Below are 14,632 nucleotides of genomic sequence, written 5' to 3' on the forward strand. Positions count from 1 at the left end.
CCTCACTAGCTCGGAAACACGTGTTTTGTCCTTTAATACCAGCGGGTAAAAACGCATTTTATCCACTAGTGGGTAAAGTAATTTGACCTTGAATAAAGTCAAAATAACTGCTTTAAAAGTGATAAAAATAGGTGAATCTAGCAATAAAGATGATTTACCACCTGTGGAACTATTGGAAGCAGTGATAAACGCATTTTTTGCGTTGTAGTTTCCTCGCTATAGTGAGGGGAAAAGTTTTGTGTTACACTCGGGTGCAAATGTATTTTACTTCTCGTGTGTTAAAAAACTCGCAAGTTCAGGATTCTATTCTTGAACCACTCGCTTCGCTCGTGGTTCAACTGTAGAATCCTTTCACTTGCTCGTTTTTCACTTCCACACTCGGCGTTAAAATACAACTTTGCCCCCTTGTATAACAAATAACTATTGTCCGTCTTTCACGGCAAAACGGAGCGACGAAATGACGTGATATTTTAGGTGGAGATAGTTGAAGGGATGGAGAGTGACATAGGCTACTTTTGTCTCTTTCTAACGCGAGCGAAGCCGCGGGCAAAAGCTAGTAATAAAATAAGTTTAGGTATCTATGTAATAATCTGGCAGTAATCTAGGCTCAGTCTCACGGCCAAGGTCGACCCTATTGTGTTTGTCACAGGCTGTAAGCACAGTCAGCTTGTTTTTCAAGCTATTCAGATTCAATTCCATTTGTTGACAAATACTTTTAAATTTAAATAATAGAAAAAAATCCACGTCAGGTTTTCCATCATAATAAGTATAGTGATGTGATTTAACCTTTTAAACGCTACTTAAGTGCGTTTTCACATTATCCGATCCGATATCGGATGTCGGAAGGATTTCAAAGGCTAAAATCAAAGATGGCGGGTTAAATGTATGGGATATCGGTCCTACATCCGATATCGGATCAGGTAATGTGAACACGTACTTATGATGCAATTACTGATATTTATGTCTTTGTTGACAGATATCGAAAATAAATTTTATTGTGTGCATTAAAACAATGACATTCTCAATACTTTGAAAAAATCTCGTATCTCACGCTGCTTCTCAAAGTTAAAACGCAGTAAGTCTATATGCATTCCATACATACTTACTACAATTTTATTTTTATTGACAGACGAAGATACAAGTTTTTTTTTAAAGTAGTGACGATATGCCTCCATGTCATAGCGGTTACCTGTCTACACATGAGCACATGACTTCAAACGATGTGTTTGTTTATACAAAAAGTTATGATGAATGGTCTCTTGACTCTTTGTATTGTAAGCAAACAAATGTGATCTGATAGATCTCCATAAACAAAAGTTGCTACAGAATTATTAAACTTATTTTGAACCTTGACTCCTTTATGGCATAGTATCATGGGATTCAGGCATGTACTATAAATAAACAAAATAATGCGTAGCATTTCTTTTACACCGTGGCTTTTCATGAGGCATACATATATGTCCATCCATTGATAACTTATAACGAGGTGACCTATGAGATCATGGGGTTTGATTATCATTAAATATTTTATCAGAATGTCATGGCGTGGCTTTTATTTCTTAATAAGATGCCAGTCTGGGACTTGATGTATGCAAATGATATGAGAAATTTTAGAGCACCTCGGCATCTCAGTTATATATTTATTTATTGTATTGTATTGTATTTATTTATTGAAATTCACATGTACATTACAGGTTTTACAAGTACTTAAAAGTATAGGTAGGTACACAAATGACACATGAAGCCCTGATGGGCGCAGCAATTAATGTAGGTAGGTAGGAGGTCGCTTATACAATTTGTTAGGTACAATTTTTTTCACGTCATGAGTGCCATGACGGTGCGCTAACAAATTATAAGTATATTTGATGGCGATTCTACCTACAGCCTGTAGTGATGCCGTATTACGTAGGTTACAAATGTTGTCTGTGCTATCTGTGGTACGTTAATGTTATTTATATTAGTTATTAGACGGAAAAATATCCAGTCTAAGTACGTATTCGATTTTTTACTACATGGGAATAAATGTATCTTATACCTTTCAAATGTACCTTAGTGTACCTTTTAAAAATCTATCCCGATACTTAGAATTAGGTAATATGGTTTAGATTTTTAGGGTTTCCCAACCAAAAAGGTACAAACGGAACCCTTATGGTACAGTCAACCAATTGGAACCTAGGCCACTCTACAACCACGTCAAAATGACAAGCAGTAATACTTACAATCAGATTTATAACGTCACTATGACATAGTTCTACAGTGGCCTAGGGTTCCAATTGGTTGACTGTACGGTGCGACTATGTTTTGAGTAGAACCCAATATTTTCCACTAGCCGAAGACATGTACAGTCCGCAGCAGAAGTTCCGTAACGGGAAAGGTGTTCAAAATGAACTTGACACGATCTTATTTTTAAGACATTAAGAGCGTGTTAGGATCATTGTGAACACCTTGCCTGTTACGGAACTTCTGCTGCTGACTGTATGTGAAATAGACAAAATGTATATTGACAATTCAAAATGTCCGTTTTGTTAGGTTTTAGGCACAGTATGAGTAGCAATTGGAACTTGTACCTTGCAAAACAAACTTGTAACCCGATATGTTTGTCGGCGGGCTATTGCCGACGCTCTCTTAGCGTTTCACACGTTAGGTAGGTAACGTCGATAGAAAACGTAATTTTTCTTTCTTATTCGTCGGGCGCAATTTTTTTTTCTAGGTGTGCCTAATTAATTTTTCGCATCGAAGTTGTGTACTTTTGATTATGCTCCATTTGTGCTGATTTGCTGATTGTGCTTGCATTTTCAGAAATTGGGATGCATTAATTAGCGTCAGTTGTTAACAAAAACTTATGTCGCTGTCAGTTTCGTAACAATAACTTCTGAAAAATCCCGTGTATGGTACTTATGTATAAATATGTATAAATAAAATAAATATTGGGGGACACCTTACACCAGATCAACCTAGCCGCTCCCCAAACTAAGCAAAGCTTGTACTATACTTACTTATGTAAATACATACTTATATACATAGAAAACATCCATGACTCAGGAACAAATTTTTGTGTTCATCACACAAATAAATGCCCTTACCGGGATTCGAACCCGGGACCGCGGCTTAGCAGGCAGTGTCACTACGCGCTAGGCCAGACCGGTCGTCAAAGAAGATTTAAGAATGAATTAGAGGTTGTTCCATTTTGTCCCAAAAAGTTAATATTATAAGTTAGCCATATGCTTGTTTGCCACCGACGTAGTATAAAAAAATACTTTTCCCCTCACTAGCTCGGAAACACGTGTTTTGTCCTTTAATACCAGCGGGTAAAAACGCATTTTATCCACTAGTGGGTAAAGTAATTTGACCTTGAATAAAGTCAAATTAACTGCTTTAAAATTGATAAAAGTAGGTGAATCTAGTAATAAAGATGATTTACCACCTGTGGAACTACTGGAAGCAGTAATAAATGCATTTTTTGCGTTGTAGTTTCCTCGCTATAGTGAGAGGAAAAGTTTTGTGTTACACTCGGGTGCAAATGTATTTTACTTCTCGTGTGTTAAAAAAACTCGCAAGTTCAGGATTCTATTCTCGAACCACTCGCTTCGCTCGTGGTTCAACTATAGAATCCTTTCACTTGCTCGTTTTTCAATTCCACACTCGGCGTTAAAATACAACTTTGCCCCCTTGTATAACAAATAACTATAACTATTAACTGAAATGTAATAATAAAGCATTTTTGTTTATTTTGACGCTGACGGCACCAAGCGTAGAAACTCCGAAAAATTATAAAGTGAACCGAATTCCGCATATAATATAAAAGCTTACATTTGGAATAACAAAAAGCTCGAGATACGATATTCTGAGAATAAGCGCTTATATCGGTCAATCGATGTGGATATTAAGATATTATCGATGGCGGATAATAATTATAATTAAAGTTGACTGTGACGGGTCGTAGATATATATGTAGAGTATTGTAGAGTGACTGAACGGACTATTTATAACTTGCTTTTGCCCGCGGCTTCGCTCGCGTTAGAAAGAGACAAACAGTAGCCTATGTCACTCTCCATCCCTTCAACTATCTCCACATAAAAAATCACGTCAATTCATCGCTCCGTTTTGTCGTGAAAGACGGACAAACAAACAGACACACACACTTTCCCATTTATAATATTAGTATGGATAATTTTGAAAAAATAAAATGTGGAAATGTCAGTGAAGGAATTATTGTGAGGATGCAGGGACACAACACTTATGAGTGTTTATTACTAAAAAAATATCTCTGCAGTTTGTGTAATGTAATGTACATAACTACCGACGGATCTGCAAGTTACCGAAAGTTTCCATAAAGTTGGAAAAGTACTTGGAAGTTTCAGGGAAATTTTACAGGAAACTAAGGAAAATCATACAAGAATTTGTAGCCAAGTTTAGATATTCTACCTGAACATTTTTCGGCCTAGCGTCACCATGGCAACGACTTAATACGCACAGTAAGGGCAACAAAGCATATGGTCTAATTTCAGTGTATCAAGGGATGGCTCAATAGGAGATTTATCCATATTTTTAGTATGGTGTAATTAAGGTTAAACTTCAAAATACATACATACATACATATAATCACGCGTGTATCCCATAAAGGGGTAGGCAGAGCATATGAACTACTAAGTTTCAGTGCCTCTTGGCAAAAAGAGGTTGAAAGAAATCCAAATGTTACCAAATAAATTCTAACACAAGTTTTACAATTTATCAACACACTTACGTTCCTTAACCGGTCTCTGATCTTCTAACCCCGCCTGCTCCCACACTAACACGTGTCCAGATTTTGACACCATTTTCAAGAAAAGGCAAAAAAAAGGAAAACGCGAAAAATTTACGACTAAAAAATTTAAAATCAACGTTCCAAATTTACAATCTACGTTACATTACTAAGCGAGCCGAGTGAATTTCGGTAAAGTGACATTTTGGAGAAGTTGATGAATTGTTGATAGACTGTCAGTGTCACGGCCGGCGCGCGTTTCAGTGATTCAGTTCAGGATAGCCTATGTGGACGAGGTAGGGAGGTGGGAGGGGAGCGGCGCACGCGCGGTTAGCATGCGGTGACGTCAGAGGGACTATTCTGGTGGATAATTGCTGATAGAATAGGCTTTTCCGATTACAGTTAAGTTGAAAGGTCAATGATACCGTTATGAAGTCATCATTTTTGCGTGATCGAGTCATTGTTTACTAATATTACCTAATGTTAGGGTAAAGGGGAGATTCCTAAGTTTTTTAACATTATAGTTATACCGACCGGGAAAGACCTGCTTTCGAGGTATGAATTAGTTTAAAACTAAGTAGAACTTTGAAACTTAAATTAGCAAGTTAGCAATAATCTATGGATCTATGAACCTATGTCTGGTATTGTTACTATGAAACACTAGATTACTTCGATCGAAGATTGTATCGAAGTGCTATCAGAATAGCCGCCATTTTTTATAGTGACTGAGTAGGAAATACGTACAACGCCTATCCATCGAATGATAAAGTGTAGTAGATCGCAACCACAAAACCAATGTGTAATTGAATTTCGTTAATTTAAAAGTTTTTTGCGGAAAACCATATTATCTGTAAATCTGGATAACTAGAACATACAATAATTATATAATAATAGTCCATTACGTACACAAAAAAATCTTACTAATTAATAACCAAAGTTAATGTCAAAAAAATCATATGAGTAGCAAAAATATGTGAGTGAACAAGTTTCTAATGGGTCGGCAACGCGCATGTGACACCCCTTGAGTTGCAGGCATCCATAAGTTACGGTGACCGCTTTCCATCAGGCGGACCGTATACCTGTTTGCCACCGACGTGGTATTAAAAAAATAGCTTTAGGGTGCTCTAGGTCATGTCATATCATATGGACCTACCTATATTTTGCGATCAAATATTGTTGAGCGACATAATTGTGTTAGGCGTATCGTAACTTAAGCATAAAGGGAATTTCAACTTGTGTCAGTAAACCACTTTGAATCCTTGGTTCCTAGGCCACTGTAGAACCTTTTCACAATAAACTTCAAAGTGACTACTATGGCAAAATAAAGCACGGTGTCAATAAATAACACAGGGTTCTAGACTGGCCCAGGATCCAAATTGGTTGTCCATACCTACTCGTACATACCTACACCTAGTAAAACTTTAATAAACGTGAAACTTATTCCCTAAATTAAACTAACTTAAAGAGTTTAAAAAACACTATGTTGTGACCGTACGAAATGGTAGGTACATTTAGGTAACTTCCACGCCATCCTTATCTGTATACGTTCAACTGAAAAGAGTAAATACTACGAGCAACAAGTACGGTGTATTATAAAGAAAAACAGTCGACTAAAAACTAAACAAGCCTATGAAACATAATAAAACACCAAACTATGTCACCCGTTGACCACGAACGCTATAAAGGGTTCGAAACGTCGGGAAGTACCTTAACTACCTACTGTATAAATATAAAAACTTTATTTTCTAAAATAGGTAAATTTAATGTTTTTCCTACTGAGAATCACGAGCCCTTTCGATCCTATTAGGTAAAAAAAGCGTTACAAATTTTTTTTTCCACTTCGTTACCATTTTTCAAAACACTTTGTACAGCAGTTACAAAATGGAAAGTATGCAAAATAATAGAACATTTTGGAACCATTTTTTTGTCTGTTGTGTTTTGCTCTAGATCGAAAGGGCTCGTGATTCTGAGTACCTACTTAGGAAAAACATAAAATTTACCTACCTTAGAAAAAAAATGTTTGGCGATTGTTCTCGCGAAAATGCCTATTTATTACCCATATGTGCGATTTAATCTGTTTTATTACATGAGAAATAGTAATCGAAGACCGTGTTACCTATGTTTATTTTGAAATATTATGAAAATAGAGTAATAATAAGTAATGGTGAGTTTTATTAGGCAGGCGTCCGGTTTTTTATCCATAGCCCAGTATTTAGTCCATCACTTTCATCAAAATAGACCAGTTCATTTTAGATTCCATTAACTCTCAAATAGTCCTTACACCCTGGCGGGTGTTGCCTCTGCGTGTGTCCCATGATACGGGCAAGGGCAACATCCGCTCGGTGTACCCCTTACATTTCATTAAAGTGTCGAAAGGGCCTCTACGCGTTGGCTTCGGCCCCGCGCACGCCTCCCAAAGGTCCGGAACACCATTGTTCCGTGATGGGAAAGACATACAAGTAATGGTGATACACATACACATACAACACACATACAATCACGCCTGTATCCCATAAAGGGGTCGGCAGAGCACATGAACTACTCAAGTTTCAGTGCCACTCTTGGCAAAAAGGGGGTTGAAAGAAAACAAAAATTGTGACATTGCAGTGACAGGTTGCCAGCATATCCCACTGTCGACTTCTACGACACCCACGGGAAGAAAGGGGGTGGTGAAATTCTTAACCCGTCACCACACAGGAAATGGTGATAATAAAATGAAATCCCTATTATATATATGAATACCAAAATCCTATAAAAATTTGACAACGTGTGTGTAGAAGTAGCGTTGATAGTCCCGAATACAAGTAATAGTATGGAAAAACAAACAGACTAAGCGAAGCCGTATGAAATGAACTAATTAGACTCCATAAAATGTATAGAAAAGCATAAGTACAAAATGAGGGCAGCACCAATCGAGCATCTTGCGAATAATGTTTGTTATTTTCCATTTCCTCTATTTCCACAACAATATTTTTACAGACTTTTTCATTTTAAAAAAATCTACATTTTTCTTGTCATTAGGTACCAATTAATAATTGTAATGCATGCCATGGCCTTAAAGATGTGCACATTATTATAAGAATGTGTAGGTCATGAATGATTTGTGAGATTATCCTGTAAATGACTTTACACCTGAGGAAAGCAATAGCATAGGTAATAATAATTAGTAGTTATATAAGCAAATTGCCTATATTAAGAATGTCTGCTTTTGCTATTCGTAATTTTTATTCTCGATATTGACAACCGATACTCTAATTACATTTTCACCACACCAATTGATAAAGACTTACTCTGCTATTCTAAAACAGATAGCAAAATTGCATTTATCTACAACAGTGCAAAGTAATTTCATACAAATTATAATTTGATGTCTTAACCTGCCGGCGTATCATGCTTCCAATTTTATCACTTATCCACGTGGATAAGACATCTGTCACTGACATATTTGCCAAATTGTGACGAACACTCTATCCACGTGATAAAATTGAAAGCATGATACGCCGGCTGGCTGGTAGAAATTACCTATAAATGATGATTTTGAATCATAAATACTGAATAAATCGATGGATTTATTTAGTTTGATGTTTTATAGTCAGTAGGTATTTTGTTTGTCTTGGTGTGGTGAAATTTTTTGTGTTTCACTCTGTGGCAAAGTTTGTTTAACCTTCGTGCTTGAAACCCTCGCAACGCTCAAGATTCCACTTTTTGAACCACTCGCTACGCTCGCGGTTCAATATTGGGATCTTTCAAGTGCTCGGGTATCAATATTGGCACGTGGTGACGTGCTGTTAGAACATTTTGTGACAAAGAAATAATCATATTTGCGATTATGGAATTCATCGATCAGTCATTTGTTTCGGTTCAAATATCGAACGTTTTAAAAGAGAACTATGGCGGTATGGCCCATTTTCAAAGTTACAAATTACAAGCGGAAAATATGACAAGTTGAAAAGAGACTTCCGCTTGTAATTTGTAACTTTTAGCTTTGAGAAATGGGCCACTGAGTGATAGTCAATCACTAGTTGATATTACCTCTCCCCTGAATTTACACTATATCTGTAGGTATAGTAGAAAACGAATTATGTGGATGTAGATAAAATTAAATTAAAAACGTACTAAAACATTCTCTGTATTTAATATTGCGTCGTTATAGAGGAAAAATAACATATGATAATTAGGTACCTACACAACCGTGGTAAATTGACAAATGGCCGGGAGACAATTTTCAATTTTGTTAAAAACATCTCTTGTTTGCAAGGCATTATAACAATTTATTTATATTGTGTAGTGATTCATTAGAGTTTTTTTTCAGTACATAATTAGGTATTGCTTTTTTCCCGCACTAATGCGCAGAGTGGTTCATTGTCAGGTCGTAACTTCAAAGGGCCATAATATGTACTGAAAAACGTCGTACGATACACGTGCGAATAGGAAAATCGTAACTCATGTCGATGTGACACTCCCTCGGTCGTGTCGTGTTTAATTGAATCGTGAATTTTCTCTTTTTCCCACCTGTACCGTAATATACTATCTTATACCATATTACATCGGTGGCAAACAAGCACTATGCACGATTTAGTCTCATTCTTTTTTTTTATTCAAGAAACCTTTTTCTTAATTTTACCGAAGTAACTTTATTACTTATAAGGCTCGAAATAATTTAACACACGTGGGCATTTCTCAGGAGGCGCGTTTTTACGTGTCCGGGGCAAAAAACGTCAGAACGGACTGGTCTAAAAATCTGAATTAATTCAGGCACAATCATTAGCTTCTGTTCTACTTGGTACACTATAAAATTATTTATTTATTATCTGTATAATATAAGTAATAAAATATTAAACGCGAAAAATGACCTTCGGTGGGCGTGTCCCGCACCCAGAATTTGCAAAACAAAAAACCATAACTCAAGATGGAGTTGTTGATCGCAGTTGATATAGATATTCACGTATAAGGTGTTAGTTAACCTATCATATTTTCTATATAAAAATAATATGTTAGCTAAACTCATCGAGTAAAGACAAATTTACGATGTGTCCCGGGCTAGTGACTGATTTCGGTGTAATTTGTTAAACATGACAGTACTCTTACAAATTAATAGATCAGGGACGTAGTAGCACAAATATAGTTAGTTTTAGCTATGTTTTAACCATTCAGTGTAGAGAAGATGAAGTACCGTTTTATAAAGGGGACTTTTTGAAGGTTTCTCAGTCGTTCGCTGGGTTTGGTCCCATGTTTTTTAAGATTCGGTGGATCAATTTACTCCCACAGTTTAGGTCAATTTGTCGTTATGTAAGGTACTAATAAATCCTTGAAAGTATGTTATTACGTCATTATGACATCTCCTCTGTATCATGCATGCTATTGCAGTTATCTCCAAAAAAGCTATAAAATTTGATATCAGTGGAGTTGATTTCCGTGGTTTCGGTGGATTTTTTGACCACCGATATCAAAAAAAGTGACCACCGACTTCGATTGCCACGTTGTAAACTGATTAAATGTCCATTATTTTCTAATATTTCATACTTAAATAGTAGGATATACCTTGTAAAAACATAGAAGTATGTTTCTAAGCAAATTAAGCCACTCTATGGGTACAAAATTCTCTACTGGATAATGACTAGCATATTACCATGTTAAATTTAGTAAAATTGCGCGATTATGAGCCTTTTTACATGACCTGTCATCGGATTAAAATGAAAAATATGAATACATTGAATAATAAGTTACATATTAAGTGTGTAAGTTATGTGGAATAATGTGTAAAAAATTGTATTCGGTGGCGCAAATTGATTACAGTGCCCATACAGAATTTCGGTGATTTTAAAATGTAAGATTTCTTACAAACTATAAGGTTCTAATGGAGGCCTTCGCCACCAATATTTTTTATATTTAGGCTAAATTTTAGTAAATTGACTGACATATCAATAAAGTAGTAAATAAAAATCAGCACCGAAATCAGGCACCGAACGTCATCCCTGAGAACCGCCCACGTGTTAACCCTATAAAAGCGTTATACAAAAAAACAGTGTTAGCTAAGACCATTAATTCTGTTTAGAGACAGTAATTGCAATCTCACTGAAGACTTAAGCACGTGATTGTTAAGAATTTGGACTGTGTCATTGTACAAATATGGTAAGTATTAACGTGTTTGTGGCAGTAAATGGGGAATTTGCACCAGTTGATGACGATCCTAAACATTTTGACGTGGAAACTCATAGAAAACAGAATAATATTAAATATAGTTACCATTGTTTCACAAGGGGGCAAAATCGTTAATTAACCGCACGTATTCCAATACCTATTGAATTTAACTGATTTAAGAATTTGGAATCTTGAGCGTAGCGAGGGTTTCAAGGCACGAGGTTAAACAAAATCAAATGCGTATTGATGCTTTAACATTTACGATTCAAAATAATAATTTAAAAGTATATTTGACCAGTCAGCTTTGGGCATCAAGTTAAAATTTGTACCTATGAAATTACTTTGAACTCTTGGGGATAAAATACAACTTTGTTATTCGTTTTTGAAAAATCGAGAGAGTCTTTACCAGTTGGTGTGATGTAAAAAAACCTTCGACCGTCACTCCTTACAACAATGTCATGGATCATCATTGACTGAGTACCTACCTATAGGTAAGAGGTACTTGTTTAATCTATTTAGAGACAGTAATTTTATTGTAGTCTCACTGCAGACATAGGCACGTGAGAGAGGAATTTGAACTGTCTCACTGTACAAATACGGTTAGCATCGTGTTTGTCTGTAAATGACGGCACTATTTGCACGAGTGAAGGGATAAACAGGCACTTAGCAATATTTACCAAAGGATGAGTGTAGGCGTGTTTTGTTCGTGATAGTCTTGCAATTTTCTTTACAATATAACTGAAGGTGTAAATGTTGTTTAAACAATTAATAAAATTGAAAATGTGTCGGATAGAAATAAATAAAGCTTCAGTACTTTATTTATTCCTATCGTGTATTAGATTTTAATGGTTTCTTTACACTTATACCTACTTGCATTTTACAATGCAACTGATTTTGACATAATTTAATAAGCATTTTTTAAAAGGAACTACGAATTAAAATAGGGCTACTTATTTGAGATACCTACCTACTGATTACAGAGAATTCAATATTGTTTTAGAAAATATAATATGTTCGATGAACTAAAATTATAAGAAACTTTAAATTGAATTCATACAAGTCGAATTATTGGATTTTAGACTCGTGTTCATATCGTTAACTCCAGCATGCTTAATTTTTAAAAGATTTCTACCAACAACAAATTAAGTACGGAATCACGACATAATAAAAGAGTACAAACCTTACCTATATCTAACTGAAAACTCTGAATACTTATGGTAGCCGATTCAGAATCAAAGTATGGTTTTAACGCAACATTTTTCTATCGCAACTTACTTAAAAAGGTACCCAATTCAGATTCAATTGTTTTCAAGTGTCATTTGATACGACCTTAAGAAACGTGACACTGATCGGTTGCATTCAAAGTTGTTAAAACTATGTTATCAAATTGGCCCTAGGCGTCCTACTTTCCTCACAGTCCCTATCAGCGTCGGTTTAAATATGTCCACGCACTATATCGCAATTTAAACAAGATCACGTACCTGTCGGTCAATGACGCAAATCGTTTTCGTAACCAAATAGAAATTTTAATGTACACATTTAAACACATGTTTACAAACAGCAAAATGTAAATAATGCATAATAATCATAAACATTTGAATAATAAGTTTTCGTGAGAACAAAGTGAATTCACTGATCGAGTGATCTCAAATATGTGGGTCTTTATACTCCCATGAAGTCTTAAGTCATAATGTATCGTTTGTACACATTTTTGTTATTCATAATAGGCTACTTTCCTACTAGTCAAATCAGCTTCTTTTTAAAAACTGTCAATACGATTTGCTAATATGGAATTAGGTACTATGAGATACTGAGGAGTGACGTCACGGCTCACGGTCAATTCATTTACTTTATATCTTTCCCTATGACTTTATTAACTAGAAATTATGATTAAACATAAATACTGTCCACATTTTTCTTCCAATTACATATGTGGTGCTTTATTTCGTGCACTACATAAAATATTTTATTTTAAGTATAGGAACCTAGCCTATTTGGTCTTTCTCAGAAACGAGTAACTTTTCAGGATTGCCATAAAACAAACCTAACCTAACCCAACCTATCTATAGATGACCTTAATGAAAACCCTGAAAAGTTAACCGTTTCAGAATAATGACTAATGATAATCTGGCAACCATTACATTATGACTTTCGATCATTATGTCAAAGAAAGGGATCCGCAAATATGTAGTTTGAATCAGTAAGTACCTAAAGGCTTGGCACCTACCTATCTTTTTTTAAATTTGCCACTTTTTTTCAGTTCTGACGGAAATGGCTTGTGAAGTATCACAAGCCATTTCCGTCAGAACTGAAAAAAAATGGCAAATTTAAAAAAAGAAGTTTTTTTATTCATTCAAATTTAAAGAAAGAAAGTAATAGTATTTCTATTTTTTCTCTCTTCACCATGATTCACCAGCAATCCTTGTTTATAGGTACTAACGTCTGTATAGGACGGTTTGATTGAATAATGGCTACAATGAGACTGTTTTGTTGTTAGCGGAAGTGCACGCCTTAGGTACGAGCATACGTCACACACATGCACAATTAGTACCTATAACTGTACGTGTAGACGATGATGACGTTTAATTAAACGATTTAAAAACAAGTTATCAATTCAACTGTTACGGCTGTTAGTGAAGCCTTGATTTTGTCTTATCCCGGAGTAGAAGTTTTTTTTTAATTTATTTGGGACAACAAACAGTAACACACAAGGTTATATAATAGAGAATTACAGTTAACAATTAGTGAGGCCAACAACCAGTGTTCCAGCGATTACTAGATTTAACTTAAATCTACAGTAATATAGCGCAAGGTAACAATGATATTAAAACATTTTTTGGTGAGGTAATGACTCTTAATTAAGACGCTACAGGAGCGAAAATGCTAAAAAGGAAAGGAGCCCTTTCGATTTGGGAATTCTAGTTTAATATACCTAATTACCTATACTAGAAATGATAATGATATACGATGTTCTAGTGTTATTAACTAGATTTATTGAAAAAAAAAACGATATTGCGAAAAAATCTTTAAAATCGAGGTTCCGCTCTCGACTGCTTCCTCCTTCAAAACTTAATCAATCGTAACATTCGTAACGAAGTTTGAGAATCAGAATAATAATGAAATAATCTATGTCAGACCGTTTAGTTTTTATGCCTAATTGTCACCAACTTTGAATACCACACCTTTTTTTACGCCATAATCAATAACGCCGTTTTTGGAAATGTTTGATAGGCTCTAGCGTCTTTAAAAATAAGAATATCAAAAAAATCAAAACGGTCCGACACAGTTCAAAATAATAATAATCTGTGTTGCAAAAATCGTTGCTCTATCTTCAAAAACCAGGGAGGAAATAGTCGATAGCGTTTGTATGGAGAATTGACCCCTCCTGTAGCGTCTTAAGCTGCTTTTAATACTGTTTACACACTTTCATTTTCATCGGCGTAAAGAAAGTTTTTCGTTTACATGTAAATTTTACGAGAAGGAATGTGACTAATGTTTTGTGTGTACGGATGGATATATGTAAGTACTATATTGGACATAAAAATGTGTAAAACAAAATTTTAAGCTTAATCAACCCTTTGAGATCTCAGGGCATTATTTCATAAAGGTTTTATGACTTTTATGAGCAAGTCAATACAGAATTTTCCATGTAGAATTATAATCTATGTAAGGAATTGTTAAAAACAAAATAAAACTAGCTCTTTTTTAAAGTACTTTATTTCTGATTTGGTGTTCTTTTAAATTTAATTG

The 14,632-nt window shown here is 35.2% G+C and overlaps 1 protein-coding gene across 2 annotated transcripts in view; it reads right to left on the reverse strand.

The window, feature by feature from the left end:
* Positions 1 to 14,632, reverse strand: part of LOC125230574 (putative inorganic phosphate cotransporter) — a 77,218-nt gene that overhangs the window by 12,063 nt on the left and 50,523 nt on the right. The window contains exon 1 of one of the 2 annotated variants that reach the window (XM_048135770.1): positions 4,745 to 4,961. The exons of the other annotated variant lie outside the window; for it this stretch is intronic. Coding sequence (XP_047991727.1) covers positions 4,745 to 4,817 — 73 coding nt within the window. The 5' untranslated portion in view covers positions 4,818 to 4,961. Of the gene's footprint in view, positions 1 to 4,744; positions 4,962 to 14,632 lie in introns of those variants that run through there. 2 annotated transcript variants of the gene reach the window in all.

This window comes from Leguminivora glycinivorella, chromosome 10 (genome assembly GCF_023078275.1).
Source record: "Leguminivora glycinivorella isolate SPB_JAAS2020 chromosome 10, LegGlyc_1.1, whole genome shotgun sequence".
Lineage (NCBI taxonomy): Eukaryota > Metazoa > Arthropoda > Insecta > Lepidoptera > Tortricidae > Leguminivora > Leguminivora glycinivorella.